The sequence below is a fragment of the Myxine glutinosa genome, chromosome 7 (genome assembly GCF_964187855.1).
Source record: "Myxine glutinosa chromosome 7, kmMyxGlut1.1, whole genome shotgun sequence".
Taxonomy (NCBI): Eukaryota; Metazoa; Chordata; class Myxini; order Myxiniformes; family Myxinidae; genus Myxine; species Myxine glutinosa.
Genome location: NC_136267.1, coordinates 48,612,653 through 48,633,504, shown reverse-complemented (window position 1 = coordinate 48,633,504; position 20,852 = coordinate 48,612,653). Strand labels below are relative to the sequence as shown.

The following is a 20,852-nucleotide window of genomic DNA, read 5'->3' as shown; positions in this document are numbered from 1 at the left end:
TTCAAGCACAGCTTAACACTGGTCGAAGTAAGCAAGGCTCAGTTTCAACTGTGAAGAGAAGACTTCCAGCTGCAGGTTTGACAGGTCGAGTGGCGGTAAGAAAGCCATTGCTAAGATGGCAAAATAAGAAAAAGAGGATTGCCTGGGCCATGACGCACCACCAGTTGAGTACTGAAGACTGGAAGAAGGTCTTATGGACCGATGAATCAAAATTTGAAATCTATGGTTCATCACGCAGGGTTTTTGTACTCCGCTGAGTAGGCGAAATGACGGTTCCTCAGTGTGTGACACCAACTGTCAAACATGGAGGAGGAAGCGTGATGGTCTGGGGCTCTTTTGCTGGATCCAGAGTCGGTGACTTGTACAGAGTGACTGGCACCCTGAACCAAAAGGGCTACCACAGCATTTTGCAGCGCCATGCAATACCCTCTGGTATACGCCGAGTTGGTCAGGGGTTCATCCCACAGCAAGATAATGACCCTAAACACACCTCCAGGCTGTGTCAAAACTACCTTTGAGGAAAAGAACAAGACGGTAGGCTTCAAATCATGGAATGGCCAGCACAGTCTCCAGACTTAAACCCCATTGAGCTGGTTTGGGATGAACTGGACAGAAGGGTGAAAGCAAAGCAACCTACAAGTGCAACACATTTGTGGGAACTTCTGCAACAGTGTTGGGAAGAACTTCCCGAACAATATTTGATTTCCATTGTAGAAAGAATGCCAGGAGTGTGTTCGGCAGTTATATCTGCAAAAGGTGGCTACTTTTCCGAGTCAAAAATATAAATTAAATTTTGTTAAACAAAATGATTCTATGATTTCTTTTTTTTTTATCTCCAATTGTTTATTTGTTCTATGCTTAATTTCAGAGTACATTGAGACATTAACTGCGTAAATTTCAATAAAAACTGGAAAAATTGAGGTGTCCTAAAACTTTTGACCAGTAGTGTACATATCTTATAACAATTACAAATAAAAAGCAACTTTCTCTTTCTGACCTTATTCCTGTCAAAGCATGATGCTCAACTTCAATGATACTCATTTGTAATCCCAAATAAAAAGAAACCCTCAAGTTCACCCAATTCACCAAATGTCACTCAACCCACCTTGAAAGCAAATCGCCGGTTGATTTTATCCTCAGCGTCAACAGGGCTTATTTGGAAACTAGGCAATGAAATGCTGCCCAATGTGAAATCCTCTTTGCTATCTGCACAGAAAAACGCAAACAGAGAAAAATCAGTATGACACCGAGTGCAGCGCTGCTTTTCAATTCAACAAACAATAAAAACATTGCCTCAAACAGGGAACCATGATTGTCATGGGGCCCGCAAGGCTAACCACCGCTCTAGCAAGGAAAAATGGCCTTAAAACGATCATTCATTCAAACAACTCTAACTTGCCACACTTGTCTAGAAATGGAATTGACCTTTGCTTGAACAAATATTTCCTATTACGAGACAAGTCAAGTGTAGTGTAGTACGCAATGCATTCCTGAGATGCCACACGAGACAAAATTATTGGGAAATAAACAAGGGCAAAGCTTGAATGCTTGTGAAGTACATTTATCTATCTCATCACATCTCAAGGCAATGCAGTATGAACTTAAGACCATCTACACCCTCTGCAAACAGCATGGTAAATCAACGAGAATCCATCTCATCGACACAGAGGTGTTCTTCAAATATCGAGAAAAGGGAATGAAGCAATTACCGTGGCAGAAGTATGCAGATTTTTGCTCCGTTTTCTCTTTCATTGATAAGGACATTGAACTTAAATAACAAGATTTCATTAAGGATTCATTCAAAAATAATTCTCATGCCATAGGCGTTTTTGCTGATTTCTTTAAAGCTTTTGACAGGATTGTTAACGGATCCTGATATTGTGAATTGAATATATTTTGATCTATTTTGCTTGCTGACCTAAAACACAAATTTGAATGTATGGCCACAACGTGGAATTGTTACTGTTGCACAGGAAGTTAATTGCTCACAAAATTTAATATTCATTTTCTTTTTTTCTTTTCCTTCACCACTGAAACTTTTTTTCTTGAATACAGAAAAGGCTGCTCGTTAGGAAGTGATGAAATCTTGATTATTATTTGTTTGTTTCTGTTACAGCTAGCTGCAATCTATCTAATATCAGATTATAAAAAACTACAACTAAAAAACAAAACTTAATGGTTTTTTTCCTAAAAACAAAACGTAATGGTAAAAAACTTGTTACAATCAATGTTCATTTGTTCTGTTATCACTTATTGTAATGTACGGATGGAATGCACCACGTTCCTGACAAATTTACGATTTGATCTGTTTAATCTGCTGACAACACAGGACAAGTGTTTGGGTAAACAAGAACTTTACCCAGATATAAATTTTTCCCTTAAAAATACGAATGATTCCCAATATTATAATATTGACCAATTTGTGGATCAATTTAGTAACGTGGAGCCTAAGAGCATTTTTCTAGTACGTATACACTTTCATTTGAAAAGTATCTAAGAGAATATTGATTCTATCGTTGATTTTCTAAATTTTCTGAACTTTCAATTTAATGATATTGGTGTCTCTGAGACATGGCTTAAAGATACCAACACATTATTGCAGATTCCCGATTATTCATCCGTATCCGTATGTAAAAATAGATGTGAGAAGGGTGGTGGAGGAGTAGCAATGTATATCCAAAACACATTCGTGTATTTTCAACGTGATGACCTAGTCCTAAACGACACCTTATGTGATTTATTACCTCCGTCACCAAAGGTGTATGTGGGTTATGTTTTCACCCCTGTCTGTCCGTTTGTCCGTCTGTTTGTGAACAAGATATCTCAAAAAGTTGTGGATGGATTCGGACGAAATTTGGCAGAGAGGTAGCATGCGTGTCAAGGACGAAATGATTAGATTTTGGTGAAGATCCGGATTCGGATCCAGCTACTAGAATTTTAAAAGTGATTCTTCACCAGTGAATGATATGGCCAAAAACGATACATAGCAGGATATCTCAAAAAGTTGAAGACGAATTTGGATGAAACGTGGTGGACCGGTTGGGTCTCTGACAAGGACAATTAGATTCGATTTTGGTGAAGATCTGAATATGGATTCGGATGTGAGAATTATTTAATTTAAAAAAAAAAACATTTGTAGTTAGAGTTATTTACAAACTCCCAAATGTTAATTCTGATCATTTTATACATGCATTCGATACATCATTAAATGATCTGTTCTCAGAAAATAAATCCTTGTTTATTATAGGTGATTTCAACATAGACCTCCTTCATTATAATGGAAATAACTCAACTCAACACTTTATAATTTCACTCCTTAGTAACTTTTGTTTACCCTTAATTAATACACCAACTCGTGTTATGAGATCCACAGCTACAGTGATTGATAATATATTAACCAATCAATATGAGTTACTGATAACCAGCGGTGTATTGTACTGTGATATAACCGATCATTTACCTGTGCTACAAATTACAGTTTTAAATTATAATGGATGTCTTTAAAAAGGTGTGGAAACAAATACTTTCACTTCATATAAATTAATTATTTCGACAAATTCTGATCAATTTAAGGAGTTAGAAGAACAAATTGGGAAGATATTTTGTCACTTGAGGACCCTAATGAAGCATATAATGCATTTGAATTTAGATTACGAGACTTGAACGATAAATATTTCCCAATTTGTAATTCTAAAAACAAAACTGTAAAAATAAAGGCCTGGATGACTGACGGGTTGTTAAAATCGATCAAGTAAAAGATGAGGTTGTATAAACAAATCCTTCATAAACCTTCAATTGTTAACAAATCCAAATTTAAACAATTTCGAAATGTTAAATTTTTTGATTAGAAAAGTAAAACAAAATTACTACAAAGAGAAGTTCTCCCAGTTATTATTTCATCATTTAAACATTTTGAAATTGTGTGATGTCACATCACATCAGCAACGTATCTTCATGAATAAATGCATTAATATAATACTTCCTTCTAAATTATGTGATCTTTTTTAATTCAATTATGGAATTTGTACGCATGATACCAGATTCGCCACTGATATACATTTTCCGAAACACAGAACCCTTGCTTTTTAACAAAATATTTGTTTCTCTGGCCCCAAAGTTTGGAATGAATTGCCAGATAGTATTTTAAAAATCTCCATAATTGAAAAATGTATCATTCTGACTTGAGCAATATTTTCTCTTGTGGTATTGCACATAGGTCATTTAAGAAATCTATTGAATATTTGTCTATTGAATTTTAACACTGGTGCTTTCCATCGATTTATTGCTCCACTCTTTCATCGTGTGAAATTGTTTGCCCATTAATTTATTTTCTTTTTTCCACTTATACCATGGTTTATCATATATATATATATATATATATATATATATATATATATATATATATATAATTATGGCAGAGTGGCCAGACGGAAGCCTCTCCTCAATGAAAGACACATGAAAGCCCGCTTGGAGTTTGCAAAAAAAAGCACCTAAAGGACTCTCAGACTGTGAGAAACAAGATTCTGTGGTCTGATGAAACCAAGATTGAACTGTTTGGCTTCCGTCTGGCCACTCTGCCATAAAGCCCAGATCGGTGGAGTGTTGCAGTGATGGTTGTCCTTCTGGAAGTTTCTCCCATCTCCACACAGGATCTCTGGAGCTCAGCCAGAGTGACCATCGGGTTCTTGGTCACCTCTCTTACCAAGGCCATTCTCCCCCATTACTCAGTTTGGCCGGGCGGCCAGCTCTAGAAAGAGTCCTGGTTGTTCCAAACTTCTTCCATTTAAGAATTATGGAGGCCACTGTGCTCTTGGGAACCTTCAATGCAGCAGAATTTTTTTGTAGGCTTCCCCAGATCTGTGCCTCGACACAATCCTGTCTCTGAGCTCTGCAGGCAGTTCCTTCGACCTCATGGCTTGGTTTTTGATCTGATATGCATTGTCAGCTGTGAGACCTTATATAGACAAGTGTGTGCCTTTCCCAAATCATGTCCAATCAATTGAATTTACCACAGGTGGACTCCAATCAAGGTGCAGAAACATCTCAAAGATGATCAAGAGAAATGGGGGGCACCTGAGCTAAATTTCAAGTGTCATAGCAAAGGGTATGAATACCGTAAAATGGGGGTGAATAGGGACAGCAAGGTGAATAGGGACACAAACTGAAAAAAAGTTCGGAAACTGTTTTCCGCTGAAAATTGATAACCATACTGATTTGTTGATATTTGGGTTGAAAGTGTTCTCTTGTTTTTTTTAAAAAGCAACTTATAGTCCCTATAACCCCATATATGGGTTAAATAGGAATACATAGGATTTTTATGGCTGTCCCTATTCACCCCGTTTTACGGGTGAATAGGGACAGTCACTAAAACCAAAAAATAATAATCAAGAAATAGGGACAGTTTGGACAAACTTTTTATCCCATTTTTTTTTCATTGGCACCGTGGTTTATATTCTGTGCATCCATCTGAGCTATCAATTTAGCAATAAGTTGGAAACTCAGGATTGTTTCTTGATTATTATTTTTTTGTATTAGTGACTGTCCCTATTCACCCATAAAACGGGGTGAATAGGGACAGCCATAAAAATCCTATTTATTCCTATTTAACCCATATATGGGGTTAATAGGGACTATAAGTTGCTTTTTTTTAAAAACAAGAGAACACTTTCAACACAAATATCAACAAATCAGTATGGTTATCAATTTTCAGCGAAAAAAGTTTCCAAACTTTTTTTCAGTTTGTGTCCCTATTCACCTTGCTGTCCATATTCCCCCCCATTTTACGGTACTTATGTCAATGTGATATTTCAGTTTTTTCTTTTTAATAAATTTGCAAAACTTTCTAAAATCCTGTTTTCTCTTTGTCATTATGGGGTATTGAGTGTAGATTGATGAGGGAAAAAATGAATTTAAACGATTTCAGCATAAGGCTGCAACATAACAAAATGGGAAAAAAGTGAAGGGGTCTGAATGCTTTCTGAATGCACTGTACGTACGTACATACATACATACATACATACATACATACACTCACACATACCCACATAAATACATACACACATCAATGCACACATAAATACATACACACATCAATGCACACATAAATACACACATAAATACACACACACATAAATAACAAAAACACACACACACACACACACACACACACACACACACACACACACACACACACACACACACACACACACACACACACACACACACACACACACAGCCATTCCAGTGTTGCTTTGGCTGTATGCGTGGGGTCATTGTCCTGTTTGAACGTAAATCTTAACCGCAGTCTAATTAAGGTCTTTTGCTCTCTGAAGCAGGTTCTCCTCAAGGATGTGCCTGTATTTAGCTCCATTAATTGTTCCCTCTATCCTTGCAAGTCTCCAAGTCCCTGCCACTGAAAAGCATCCCCATAGCATGATGCTGCCACCACCATGCTTCACGGTTGGGATGGTGTTAGATTAGTGATGAGCTGTGCCCAGTTTCCGCCAGACGTAGCACTTAGCATGCAGGCCAGAGTTCGATTTTCATCTCATCAGACCACAGAATATTTTGCCTCATGCTCTAATACATACATACAAACCCACATACATACTGTACATACATATCTACATATAGTACATACCCACATACATATATACCGACATACATATACATAATACATACATACATGCAGATTGGTTTAATTATAGTAAGATAATGGTGGCTGTTCTTCTGGACAAAAGTATACCTTTTCTGGCTAATAATGTTTTGCACATGCAGACAAGTTTATCTGTCTTCTCCTTCTCTTTACTTAAATAAGGGATGAGGTCCAATGGTATTAATCTTCTGTCCTGCCTTGACCATGATACTCTTCCACTTCGCCCTGTCCCCAGCCAACTCTCTCCACTCTCCAAACACCCCACCTTATTGATATCCCTCCTTACACAATCCTCCCATCTCAACACAGTCTACCTCTTTCCAACTCACCTTGCTCTTCCCCCTCAACCCCCCACATCTGCACCACTTCAGTGTCAGCCCACTTCAGCCGGCTTTTTACCAATCTTCCCGTCAAGCTTATTTGCACACCGATCTCTTCCCTCAGTTCATCCACCCTCCTTCTATCCACCCTCTTCACTTCCAAAATCCTCCTGGATCCAGTTGTTCTCGCAGACCTGCAGCTAACTGGATTTATCTTAATCAAGCGAGTCTAAAGTGGATTTGTAAGGAGAGTGTCACTTGTAGCCATTTTGATTTTTGTGCAAAAGTCACCACTCACCATAGAGCCTGAGAAATGCAAATAAAAGATTAAGATGTCACGATATAACAAATTTAGATTTGTTGAATACAAATCAATTGCTTTGTTACTCGCTTCTCCCGTCTATGGAACTGCCTCCAATAGGCTGTTCTTTCCCACTCTTCCCTCCAGGGCTTCACACACGCAATCAGTCCACTGCCACTTCGAGTCATTTCCCATCCTGGCCCTTGATCTTTTTTTTACCCCCATTAACCCTTCCTAACTCACCCCAATTACTTTCTGGTTTCAATGTTTCCTCCCCTCCTATCGCTCTTCCTCTGCTGCTCGTTTATTCCCTTGCTGGTTGTGCCAATTTATTACCCCACTGCCCCACTGGCACTGTCAATTTAACCTTTCTCTTCCATGAGCCTCACTCTTGTAGAGAGAAAAGGACCAAATGATTACAATGCGATAAGTTAGATTTGTGTAACTCATTTAGATTCTACTTTGAATATTTGTGATCCGAGTGGTAAGGAAGCTTTTAGTGTGTGCCATTTTTTGCTGCAGTTACATTTTGTCTTAAATATTTTAGTTAAAAAAAAAAAAATCAAGGTAAAGCAATTTCCTTCCCACTTCCACTAAAGAAGTTAAATTTGGCCCAAACTTATTCATTAATAGGCTGCACTGAATCGTAGATGGGAAGATTAAAGTGCTGTTTTTAAAAAGTAAGTTGAATGTGCTGGCATGTTTGCAGAAATAAATGAATTCCCAGACAGGATGAGATTTAGGTTATAAACCTGGCCTGATAAAAACCAATCTTGGAGTACATATCAACTTTACCTGCACTTCCATCAGCCATCACCTTCACCCAAGCACCCAAGCATAGACTAGATGGATTTATGGAAAAAGGCCATGTCTAAGCTTATCGGTGCATTTTTGGGTAAAACTTTGGAACCTCACTTTTTAACATAATTAGGGTATGCTGAATTCGATTACCCCGGTTCCCAAGCCGAATTTTGAGTTTTTTCTTTTTGAGTTTTGAATAAACTGCTGAAGAACTTGGTCATTGGTGAACTCACAGAGGAGACAATCAAATCTGCAGAAGCGTCCGTCTCCAGAATATATAATGGGCACAGAACAACCTCTGTCGATTCAGCACGACATATGTTGTTCTCCAAGACTGGTAAACCAGAAGCAATGTCACCGACAAGTGATGCTCTTCATTTCCATTTGATGCGAGTACACCATCATGCCATGGTATGGAGAAATGCTCATTGTGCCATACCTGACCTTCCTGCACCTGTGGAAATGCGATGGAAACATGGTGATTCAGGACTAAGCCTATTCTGATATCACTGAGTCCAATCCCAGAAAGTTGCCTCGAGATGATTTGTTGTGCATGCCAGAAGCAATGCAAGACTTGATGCTGCAAATGTCGCTATTCAGAGTTGAAGTACACATCAATATGTGTCTGTCAGCAACAGAGTGACGATCAGACCCCTTGTATGAATTTGATGTAGTTTGGCAAAACAACATGTGTGACATTCCTGAATGTTTGTGCTTCATGGCCATGTATACTTAATTTTAGAATAAATGGTTGTATGAAACATTGTCTTATTAAAACCATTTCCCATTTTATCATGTCCAATTTCAATATCAGTTTGAATGTCTCTTTCAATATGTCGCCAACCATAATATAGACTAGACGGATTTATGAAAAAAGCCATGTATAAGCTTCTAGGTGCATTTTGGGGTAAAAGTTGTAAAGTTGAAGTAAAAGAGCTGCATGTATATACATGATATATAAATGCTTGTTCAAAGAAATTGTCCAAAAATGGCAATTTGGTGGCCATTTTGTTTATGCTAATTAGAAGGTCAAAAACTCAAAATTCGGCTTGGGAACTGGGTTAATCGAATTCAGCATACCATAATTATGTTAAAAAGTGAAGTTCCCAACTTTTACCCAAAAATGCAACTAACATTCACATTTCTCAGAAATCTGTGTAGTCTAGCACCCCCAAAACAGTTTGATTTCAATGAACCTCCCGTGATGAAGCTGATTCTGAGGGCCTTTCTCTCTCTCTCACTGCAGGCAGGTTGGTGGTCTTTCTGTCTTATACCGACTCCTCTCCGGCCTAGCTCCCCTAGCTCTCTCTGTTCTCTGTCCCCCAAATATTCCTACAGGTCGCACAAGATCTGCCTGCAACCCTCTTATGGTGAAACTGCCAGAATCAAGACTCTCTGCTCACCTTCACTCCTTCATTCCTCTTTTCTCCCGCCTCTGGAACAAACTCCCACACTCTCTCCAATCTCTCTCCTCCCGCCAGGTCTTTAAAACAGCTGTTCACTACCATCTCTCATCTTCCCCCATCCAAAACCTTGATCTTTTCTACCCCCCTTAAAACACCCCAAATCCACCTCTTTAAATCCCCAACTTCTTTCCTGAAATTCCTAGAAGTGTTCATTTGCTTTATACCGTGTACCCCTCCATCCTCCCCCAGCCCTCCCCCTTCCACGGATCTACCGACGTCCTTGTTCTCCACTGTTGTTGTGATTGTGTGCTTCCCTCTCCCCCCCCCCTCTTGTCTCCCACTCCCCTCATTGCACGTTTCATGTGTCTGTGCATGTTTTCATGTTCAATGTGTTAGCTCTTACACGAGCCTCGATTCTGTAAACAAAAAAACAAACAAAAAAAAAACGAGTATCTCAGAAACAACTTCATCTTTAATAATCATCAATTGTTATTGCGAAGAAGCAAGGGAAATAAAATAAAGCCTTCATACCTTTGTAGTAGAACAAACAATAATCACAGAGAACGAACCAACGCCTCTTCCAAAGCTTCATACCAGTGCTGTCCTGCGTGAGTTAAATGCCAGGCAAAAGTAATTACATTCTTACATAATAATAGCAATGAAACTTCTTTTCGGAGTGTGTACTCAAGTAAAAGTCCTATTCTTCGATCTGAACCTTATTATTATTATCATACAATGACTCGACAAAAGAGACTTGATCACAAAAGGACTACAGGGAATGACTGGCGAACAATGGAAATATCTGTCAAATCTGAACTGTGACATTGCATCACTACGATGTACAGTCACGTGAAAAAGTAAGTACACCCCATGTAAAGTTTTGAAATTTTCAACATATTTCAACATACAGCTATTTGATCTTGATTTCAACATTATTGATAGATAAAGGTGATATAATATAACAAATGTCATGAAACATTTACATTTTGTAGTCCATTGTATAATTTAAATAAACATAAATGCAAATTTCACATGTGGAAAAAGTAAGTACACCCTTGGCTCTAATAGGTGGTATTGCCACCTTTTCCTTTGGCAGAAACAACCTCAAGTAGGCGTTTCTTATAACTGTCTACCAGTCTCTGACATCGACAGGGAGAAATTTTTGCCCACTCCTCCATGCAAAATTCTTTCAGCTGTGCGATGTTTGAGGGGTTTCTTGCATGCACAGCTCGTTTCAAATCACCCCACAACATCTCGATGGGATTTAGATCCGGGCTTTGACTTGGCCATTCCAGAACCCTCCATTTCTTTCTTTTCAGCCATTCCATGGTGGATTTACTGGTATGTTCAGGGTCATTGTCATGTTGCAAGGTCCACCTTCGGTTGAGCTTCAACTTCCGACAGATGGCCTCACATTATCCTCAAGCACCCTCTGGTACAATGAAGAATTCATAGTGGATTCTATGATGGTGAGCTGCCCAGGCCCTGATGCAGCAAAGCTGCCCCAAACCATAATATTTCCACCACCATGCTTTACAGTTGGTATCAGGTTCTTGTGGTCAAATGCTGTCTTTGGTTTTCACCAAACATGCCTTTTGGTACTGTGGCCAAATAGTTCTACCTTCGACTCATCTGTCCAGAGCACATTGTTCCAGAAGTGTTGGTCTTTGCCTAGGTGTTAATTGGCAAACTTCAGTCTTGCCCTTGTGTTCGTTCTGGACAGCAAAGGTTTCCTCCTGGCACACCTCCCATGTAGATCAAATTTGTGCAACCTCTTTCTAATGGTAGACTCGTGCACTTTGACATCAACAGTGGCAAGAGCTACCTGTAGGTCCCGTAATGACATTCTGGGGTTCTTAGAGACTTCTTTCAGCATCTTGCGGTCTGCTCTCGGGCTGAACTTACTGGGGCGGCCTGGCCTGAACAAGTTGCCAGTTGTTTGGAATCTTCTCCACTTGTAGATGATCTTCAGGACAGTCGAATGATTGATTTTAAATTGTTTGGAGATCTTTTTAAATCCCTTCCCAGACTCGTAGGCATCTATAACCTTCTTTCTGAAGGCCTCAGAGAGCTCTTTTGATCTAGGCATGGTGACGCCGCACACTTCAACAACAATGAGCAAACCAAACTAAATGTCTGAGGTTTAAATAAGACAGGTTCCTCCAAGATCTTCTCTAACGATCATCTTACGATCATTTGCATCTGAGCTGGTGCACCTGATTCTAATTTTAGGTATTTGAAGTTGTGATAAATGTAGGGGTGAACTTACTTTTTCCACATGCGAAATTTGCATTTATGTTTATTTAACTTATACGATGGACTACAAAATGTAAATGTTTCATGATATTTGTTATATTATATCACCTTTATCTATCAATATTGTTGAAATGAAGATCAAATAGCTGTATGTTGAAATATGTTGAAAAAGTCAAAACTTTACATGGGGTGTACTTACTTTTTCACGTGTCTGTATGTATATGGATAATGCATGGTTTTGTTATCGCAATTTTCAATTCAAATATTTTCAAAAACTGATGCAAAACTAAGATTTTAATATGACTTCCGGAAAGCAAAACCATTGACAAACCATTACATGATGTTGTTACACTATGTTGAGTTAATGGTGTGGTTAGTTCAACATTCAATCACCGCTGCCTTCTGCCAAGAGGTGGTATGGTATGGTATGTGGTATGGTATGTCCTGTTTGGTCAGTGTGCCCACTTTATGGCTCCAAGTTAACTGTTCTGATAGATCATGTTTAAATACATAAAAAAGAGGAGCAAAATATATTAATCTGTCAACCGCATCTGTGCGTGCACTGTTTTATGTCCGAGTTCCAACCTGTTTCTGTAACCAGCCTTTTATAGCAACTAGAGCATTGGGGTTCCTGCGAATGGAGTTTGAGCGCTTCCCAAAGTTCTGCAACTTCTTTCCAATCTTAGGGGTCTGTTGCACAAAAGCAAAAGTACAAATGCTACATTTGCCAAGAAAGATGCATGGACAAGATAGGAAAGAGGACGGAAGATGCATGGAGAGGACAACAAAATAGAAAGAAAGACATTCAAAAATGAGAAATATGAGAAAATGAGAAGGACAACACAATGATGTGGATTAATGAGAAGCTCAGAGAGAGGAAGTGGAGAAAAATTGATGTCATAAGAAAAACAAAGTCCAGTATGTACCCTTGCAGGTGGACTGCCAGTGGACTGCAGGTCAAGAGAAGCCACCATACTGGAGGCAGACTGAGAAAGATTTTGCTGGCGTGATGGCTGGTTTCCCTGACTGGACACCTGTCTGCCTGGGTTACTGACAGATTTACTGCCCCGCTGGCTCATCGAGAGTACACTCCGCTTGCCAATGGGTCGACCAGTCGGATAGCTCGTGGTTCTATCACTCCGCAAGCTGCTCGAATACTGCAATGGCTTGCTGTCCATCTTGTCATGTGTTGCAGAAGGCAGCTGGTTACTTGGCTGGCTGGTTGGAAGGAAAACTTCACTGTCCTCTTCCCTAGAGAAAATGGAAATATAGTTTGGGCTTGAAATATGTTGTTCTACTTTCATGAACAAGTCTTTAGAAAGAAAATATTTAACTGCAAAGACTAACATACAAAAAACAAACAACATAGAATTTGGGGAATATATGAATGAATGATCGTTTTTTAAGGCCATTTTCCCCGCTAGAGCGGGGGTTAGCCTAGCGGGCCCCATGACAATCATGGTTCCCTGTTTGAGGCAATGTTTTTATGGCTGGATGCCCTTCCTGACGCCAACCCTTAGTCGCCTCTTACGATGCGCAGGGATATGGTGCACCTATTCTAAACCGGGGTAAACACCGGGACCGGGGTACACACCGGGAGAGGACCAATTAATTATATTGTAATGTATTATAAATACATACTTATAGACACACACACACACACACACACACACACACACACACACACACACTTGCGGTTGGTTTTGTGAATAAAGGCAACCCCCCCCATAGTTAGTTACATGACAACATGTAGCCTCGTATAGTTAGTTATTTCTTATTAAATGTAAAGCATAGTCCCCTTTCCAGTGTTAGGATGCATTGATATGCGTTGAGGCAGGCAGGATAATAATAGTAGGCCTCATTGAAGCTTAAAGTGCCTCATCATAGGACTAGCCCAGGCCTTGCAGGCCCGAAGGAGGAGCTAAAGGGAGTGGCCAAGGAGGAGCAGTGAGCAGCCAAAGGGAGCTAAAGGGAGTGACCGAGGGCGTGGCCAATGAGCTGTCACCAATGGGAGCTAAAGGGAGTGGCCGAGGGTGACCAATGAGGGGCTGTCACGACACGTGACCCCAGGCGGCCAATGGAGGCCAATGGAACATTCGAGTGGGGTTTCGGGGGGTTATAAAACCCTGCCCAGACTCCCCGCTCTCTCTCTGGAAGGCTCTCTCTCTTGCTGGGCTCCTGACTCTCTCTTGCTGGGTTCCTGCTCTCTCTGACGCACGCTGGTCTCCTGCTATACTCTCCCTCGCTCGCTTGGCTCCTGCATACTGCACGCTCCTCTGGTTCCTGCTACGTGTAAGTCCTTGATCGTCGTCCCTGCCGCAATCATCTCCGGCTGTGGTGTCCTAGGTTGGAGCGATTCTTGGGGCTTCCGTCCAACGAGCCCATTCACACGAGCTGCACGACCGAGCCCATTCGGGCGAGCTGCACGAAGCGGCCGCGCTTCTGGCGCATTCCCCTCTTCCTCTCCCTTCCCCGAACGAATGAGGGCCCTTGTCTGGGACCCTTAGGTAAGGCTGTTAAGATTCTTCACTGTGTCCGTTTCTGTAAATATTGTGAATAAATACTGTTTGGTTTCCAGCCTAGCCGTCATTGTCCTTTCCAATATTGACCAAGCATCGCCACAAATTAAAACCGCTCCATCGGGTTCGATAGTGTTAACGGCACGAGTTACACGACACACAACCGCTCGGGCGTCAAGGATCGGCGTGACTCGTGCGGGGTTCAGCCCCTGTTCTCACGGCTGCGTGTGTCCGAAGGTATTCGGGTTGTGACCGTTAACCCTTCCACGCGTAGCTGCGGGCTTGGCGGCTGGAGTTGCCTAGCAACCCGTCCACCATGAGTACAGTAGTTGTGGTTGGCGGCCTCGTGGACCCGGAGTTCGGAGTTCGAGGGGGAGCAGGGCTTAAACCCCCCTTAGTACGTCGACGAACCCGGGATCCGCAACAATATTATATATATATATATATATGTATATATATGTATATATATATATATATATATATATATATATATATATATATATATATATATATATATATATATATATATACATACATACATACATATATACATACAAACATACATATATACATACAAACATACATATATACATACAAACATACATATATATATATATATATATATATATATACATACATACATACATACATACATATATATATATATATATATATATATATATATATATATATATATATATATATATATATATATATATATATACATACATACATATATATATATATATACACAATGGTGAATGGTGACGTAACTCCCAAGAATGTTGACGATAATCCGCGAAGGTCGATGAAAGTCCCGGAAATGGCGAGAAAATCCCGTGAATGGCGGCGATAATCCACAAAGGTCGATAAAAGTCCCCGAAATGGCGAGAAAATCCTGTGAATGGCAGCGATAATCCACGAAGGTCGATGAAAATCCGCGAAGGTCGATGAAAATCCCATGACTGTATGCCGCGGCATTGTTTCAATGGGGAAAAGGGTTCCGTTATATAATAGGTTCCCGGCGGTTCCTGATTCATAGAGGAAATTTTTTAAAGTTTAAAAATTTTTCGACCACAAATGCACATGATTACAGTTTCACAAAAAATGTGTACAAGCAAAAAAAACGACAACACCAGGTACAGTACCATTTCCAATTTATTGAAGGAATGCGCTTACAGTTTATTAAAAGTGCTTAATCATACCGCGCCGTGAAACAAAAAAACACAACACCATTATGTGCCGTTTAAATTTTTTATTTTACAAACACACACAACTTTCAAATGATGATTATAATGGTGATGAGGATGACGGTGATGAATTGAAATCCCAAGAATTCCTCGAACTTTGAGGGCGACCCAAATGATGGTGCAGCAAAATCGTGCACTAAGGGAGAGCCAGGAGAGGTAGGAGAAGGTGAGGACGCTGGTGAGAATGCTGGTGATCTTGAGGTGGAGGGAGCAGGGCTGAAGAAATGGTTGATGGGGAGCTGCCTGACACATTGCCCAACATTTCGATACAGCTGTTTGTACGGGAGCAGCAAATCATCCAAGCCCCTCTTGAAATTGAGGTACCTCTCCATGACTGGGTCAGCATCTTCCAACTTGTCGACAATTGCCCGCATGTCCTGCAGCAACTCACCCAGGAACTGGATTGTGAGGTTGGACCTAGGCACCTCTTCCTCATTACTGCCCGCCTCTTCTTCCTCCTCCTCCTCCTCCTCGGAAACCTTTGGAATGGTGTTCAACCCGTTCTCGATGAGCGGGTTTAGGGAACGGTCCAGCAACATCGTTTTCAGCATGAAGTCCCTCGTCTGCGTGTTGTCCTCGATCCATATTTGGGGGTCTTCTACATCCTTTCCATATGGACATTCCGGACATGGGTGACCACCTTCATACTCGATACAGCACTCGCTGAAGCTTTCTCATGAATTGCCTTCTCCTTCTTCTGTATGTAGCGAACGGTGAATTTGTTGATGCCATAATGCCTGTCAACAGAGGCCGACTCTCTCCTCTCGAAAGCTGGTGGAGCAGCTCCACTTTGTAGCTCAGGCACATCACTTTCTTCTGCCTCTTGGTAGTCGACGCATCTCCGGCACTGGTCTTGCGCTTGGGAGCCATGATTTAACAATGAGCAAAGCGAGAGTCAAAAATACAGGTCAAAGCAACGGGACGAGAATAATTATTGAGATCGAGGACACAGTCTGTATTTGTAGGATTGTGAGCATTATGGGTAGTTGCGGGAGGGTACTCTGCCCATTGTTTGTGGGAGATGTTATTGGATGTTGCTGTATTGAGCCTATCTGCTAATTTAAATAATAGATTTAATGCAGCATTTGCATTCTATAATTAGCGGAGGATGAGAGGTTTTAGTCACTGATAGAACATCCCCCGAAGCGTTTTCTTGTGTAAGATCTCTGATGATGCTTTACAGTAAATTGCAAACTGTAATTGATTTAATGAAGCGATTGCATTCTATTAATTCACGGAGTTGACTTGTTTACACATCTGGTGGGATATTTTGCGAAGCTCGCTTATAGTGCGGCTAAAAGTCGCGCCCGCGAAAGCCATTAAAACGCGAATCACACAGCAGTGAATGCACGGTACTGTAGTGTACAAGCAGGTCATGCTCGTGGCTTGTAGAAGAAGTTTTTTTTGTGCACGTCCAGCTGCTTTATGCATGGCTGGTGAAAGATGGGTTTTATAAATGTGTGAAGCTAGCGGCTTGTGAAATTTTTTTTTGTGCCCCTGGAAAACCGCGAATTTGTGGAACATGGCCATGAATAGGGGGAAAAAAACCGCGATTTCGCGGAACACAACTGCAAATAGACAAACATGTGGCATTTTATCAACCGCGAATACGTGGATTCTGTGAATAGCAGAACCGTGAATAGCGGGGTCCAATGGTGTGTGTGTGTGTGTGTGTGTGTGTGTGTGTGTGTGTGTGTGTGTGTGTGTGTGTGTGTGTGTGTATATGTATGTATATATATATATATATATATATATATATATATATATATATATATATATATATATATATATAAGCAAAGATTTGCGGTTGGGAGTATATCCAAATGACTCCATGGTAAGATCTCCAACCTTTAATTGAACAAACAATGACTCAACGTTTCGATTAACAACATGTGAAGCCACACGCCTCCGTTAATCTTCCTCAAGAGTGATAAAATCATCTCAACATCCCCTTATATGCACAGTGGGCGGGGTATATGCAAAGTGGGGTGGGCAATGCTGGACAGCCAATGAAACCGTATCACACCGCTCTCGTGAACGGAGACGTTACCGACCAAATTCAAAAATCAACCGCATATTAACACCTCAAAATAATCCTGTAAGCAATGCTGGATTATAACTCAAGTGTTGAGAAAATCCAGAACAATCATTACATTTAATTAAAAGTTAAACTTGCAAACAATTAAATTGTAAATTAAATTAAAACTGTAAATATATTAAAGCCAAAATTTTTAAGACAAAATAAAGTTGTCACATTATCAAGATCATCACATGTGGCCCTATGCGGTAAAGGTGAATGCGGGAAGGAGGTTGGTTTTAGGGGGGATAAAATGGGGGGGGGGGGGGGGGGGGGGGAACCAGAGGGGGTTGGAAGCGGAGGGGGGGGGGGGTTTGGTTAAACAACATCCCCTTTGAATGTAATTATCCTAGCAGTTCTGCTATTGCCAAACACGGCCTTAAGGAAGGCCACACACCTTTATGGGAGGGATAGGGTTGATATTTTGGGCTCCACACCCAACAGAAACAGAAGACGTGTTTTGGAGGCTTGGCACACAGAAGAAATTGTTACCTCGATCACACAAGAGGTAGTTGACTTACCGGTAGCTTTTGACCCACTCTTGTGTAAACGAAGCAGGCATTCCGTACTTTGAACAACGAGTCCACATAATATATCACACCAGGTTTTTATTCGGACAATTTGCCCCCTCCCACCTCCAAACCATCCCTCTCCAAACCATCCCTCTCCCAAACCCCCCCCCCCCTCCGCTTCCAACCCCCTCTGGTTCCCCCCCCCCATTTTATCCCCCCTAAAACCAACCTCCTTCCCGCATTCACCTTTACCGCATAGGGCCATGGGCCACATGTGATGATCTTGATAATGTGACAATTTTATTTTGTCTTAAAAATTTTGGCTTTAATATATTTACAGTTTTAATTTAATTTACCATTTAATTGTTTGCAAGTTTAACTTTTAATTAAATGTCATGATTGTTCCGGATTTTCTCAACACTTGAGTTATAATCCAGCATTGCTTACAGGATTATTTTGATCTCGCGAGGTTGGTTTTCGCGAGATCTTGGAGACGGCGGCAGGGATTTTCGAAGCTCCACACGGTCTCCACGTTTTTCGAAGTTAAGTCTGTTCACAATTGTATTTTGTCGAAACTGTATTTATCTTTCGGTGTGTGAAGTTATTGTGTGCAACTTTGGTTGTTTCTCGGTGTTTATCTTTCATAAATTGATCGTCTGTTTGCCGTGTCGCGAGCAAGGCCTTGTACAGTGTGCACTGTACAACCTTGAGGCTTTGTTTTTCTCTCAGTGGTCCGTCGTTTGTGATCCAATAACTTTCGTTCTCTGTATTCCCAGTCTTTTCACCCATAGCCTACTTCCTTGTGTAAATCTCAACTCAAAAAAAAAAAAAAAAAAAACATTTCCTTCTCTGTTCTCATTCGTTTATTCATTCTTATTCGTTCGTTCGTTCTTCGACCACGTGTTTCTCCCCCATTTCCCCAGATAGTTTTCACTCATTAACCTTCAATGTTTACACTTTCCCCTCAAGTTATGTATTCCGTCATATTTTATAACACCTTTTTCTTCTTCTTCTTTAAAAGGCTGCTTTCGACTTGCTCACCAAATCAATTCATCCCAAAAAAAATATCCATCTCCTATAGTGCCTTTGTTCTACATTCCCTAAACTCTCCTGCACTCCATCCTCCATCCAGCGTCCTTAAACGTATTTTTAACTCGAAGGTCACAAGAAACTCATTTTGCAATAAATGTTCGTTTCCCATAAATCGTACACTTTCAAAAATCCAATCTCACCCCTCCCCTCCAAATCTTCCCCATAACCCCTCCCCTCCAAATCTTCCCCATCACCCCTCCCCTCCAAATCTTCCCCATCACCCATCCCTTTCAAATCTCCCCCCTTGCCCCCTCCCTCCTAAACTACCCCCTCACCCCTCCCCGCCAAGACGCCCCCTCGCCCCTCCCCTCCTAGAATCCTGCCTCACCCCTCCCCTCCAAATCTCCCCCATATCCCATCCCTTTCAAATCCCTCCCCTTGTCCCTTCCCTCCCAAACTCCCCCCTCACCCCTCCCCTTCAAATCTCCCCACCCTCATTGCTTCTCAATTTCCCCCCGCTCACTCCCCCTCCTCAAAGCGTCCTCCCCGCTTCTTCCCCCTTCAAACTCTCACCTCCATCTCCCCCAACCTTCTGCCTCGCTCTTCCCCCTCCTCAAATAACACCTCATTGTGGCTCACCCAATCACCATCAAACCTTTTGTCCGCCCCATCCTTCCCTTTCTCCGAGCTATTCTGAAATCTCTGACACACCTTCAACAGCTCTCCCTACCTCTTCCACCTCTTCCACATCTTACCCTACCCCTCCTCCCCCCTGTTCTGTATCTGATGCTCCCCCTTCCTCTTCATTAACGGTATGGACCTCAAACATCCGGGGCCTTCGTTCAAACTTAACCGATCTCTCCATACAGGTTGCTTCTGTCAAACCAGACGTGATCTGCTTAACAGAAACTTTCCTCCTTTATGATGTCTCTGATTCCATAGTATCTCTCCCGGGCTACTCCCTCCTCCGGTATGATAGACCTGAGCCTCGTCCTGGAGGCGGGGTTGCTATCTTTATCAAAAACTCTCTTCCTCACTCGCCCTGCACTGCACTCTCTCCACCTCACCCCCAGGAATACCTCTGGCTACGGCTTCCCCTTCGCTCCCACCTCTTGTTCATATGTGTGTTGTACCGTCCACCAAACAGTGATGACTCCATCTACATCTCGCTGTCTGATGATATGGACCAACTTCTATCTACTCATCCCAACTCTCTCTTCCTCATATGTGGTGATTTCAACTGTCATCATGCCAGTTGGCTGGGTGTGGGTACCTCTCTCACCAGCCATGGCTCCTCAGCAAAGGACTTCTGCGACTCACTGGGACTGACACAATCTGTCAATTTCCCGACCCGGATCTCAGTCAACGGAACATCTTCTCTTCTGGACTTGGTTATGACTAACTTCCCTGAAAATGTCTGCTGCTCTTCTTCTGCTCCGATCGGAACATCTGATCATGTCCTTGTTAAAGTGGACATCTCTCTGACCATCCTCAGGGAGCCTGCTCAGCGTCGACGAGTCTGGCATTTCACTCAGGCCAACTGGCACGGTCTTCAAGCAGCCATCAATCATCTGGACTGGTCTCCCATCTCTACCACCTCTGACATCAACTCATCCTGGGAATTCTTCCAAAGTAAATTGCTCTCTCTCATGCACAGATTTATCCCATCTCGTCTTCAGTTGTCATACCCTTCCTCCCGTCCATGGTACACGGAATCTTGTGG

General features: G+C 41.4%; 1 protein-coding gene across 16 annotated transcripts in view; it reads right to left on the bottom strand.

Moving 5' to 3' along the window:
• The window catches only part of LOC137431202 (pleckstrin homology domain-containing family A member 7), a 322,395-nt gene that overhangs the window by 88,928 nt on the left and 212,615 nt on the right, over positions 1–20,852 (bottom strand). For 14 of the 16 annotated variants that reach the window (XM_078781655.1, XM_078781650.1, XM_078781654.1 and 11 more), the window contains 4 exons: positions 12,666–12,990; positions 12,325–12,429; positions 10,015–10,087; positions 1,106–1,206 (listed from right to left, as the gene is read on the bottom strand). In XM_078781655.1, the coding sequence (XP_078637781.1) occupies positions 1,106–1,206; positions 10,015–10,087; positions 12,325–12,429; positions 12,666–12,990 (604 nt within the window). The remainder of the gene's footprint in view (positions 1–1,105; positions 1,207–10,014; positions 10,088–12,324; positions 12,430–12,665; positions 12,991–20,852) is intronic. The other 2 variants (XM_078781652.1, XM_068122259.2) reach the window with 2 other exon arrangements.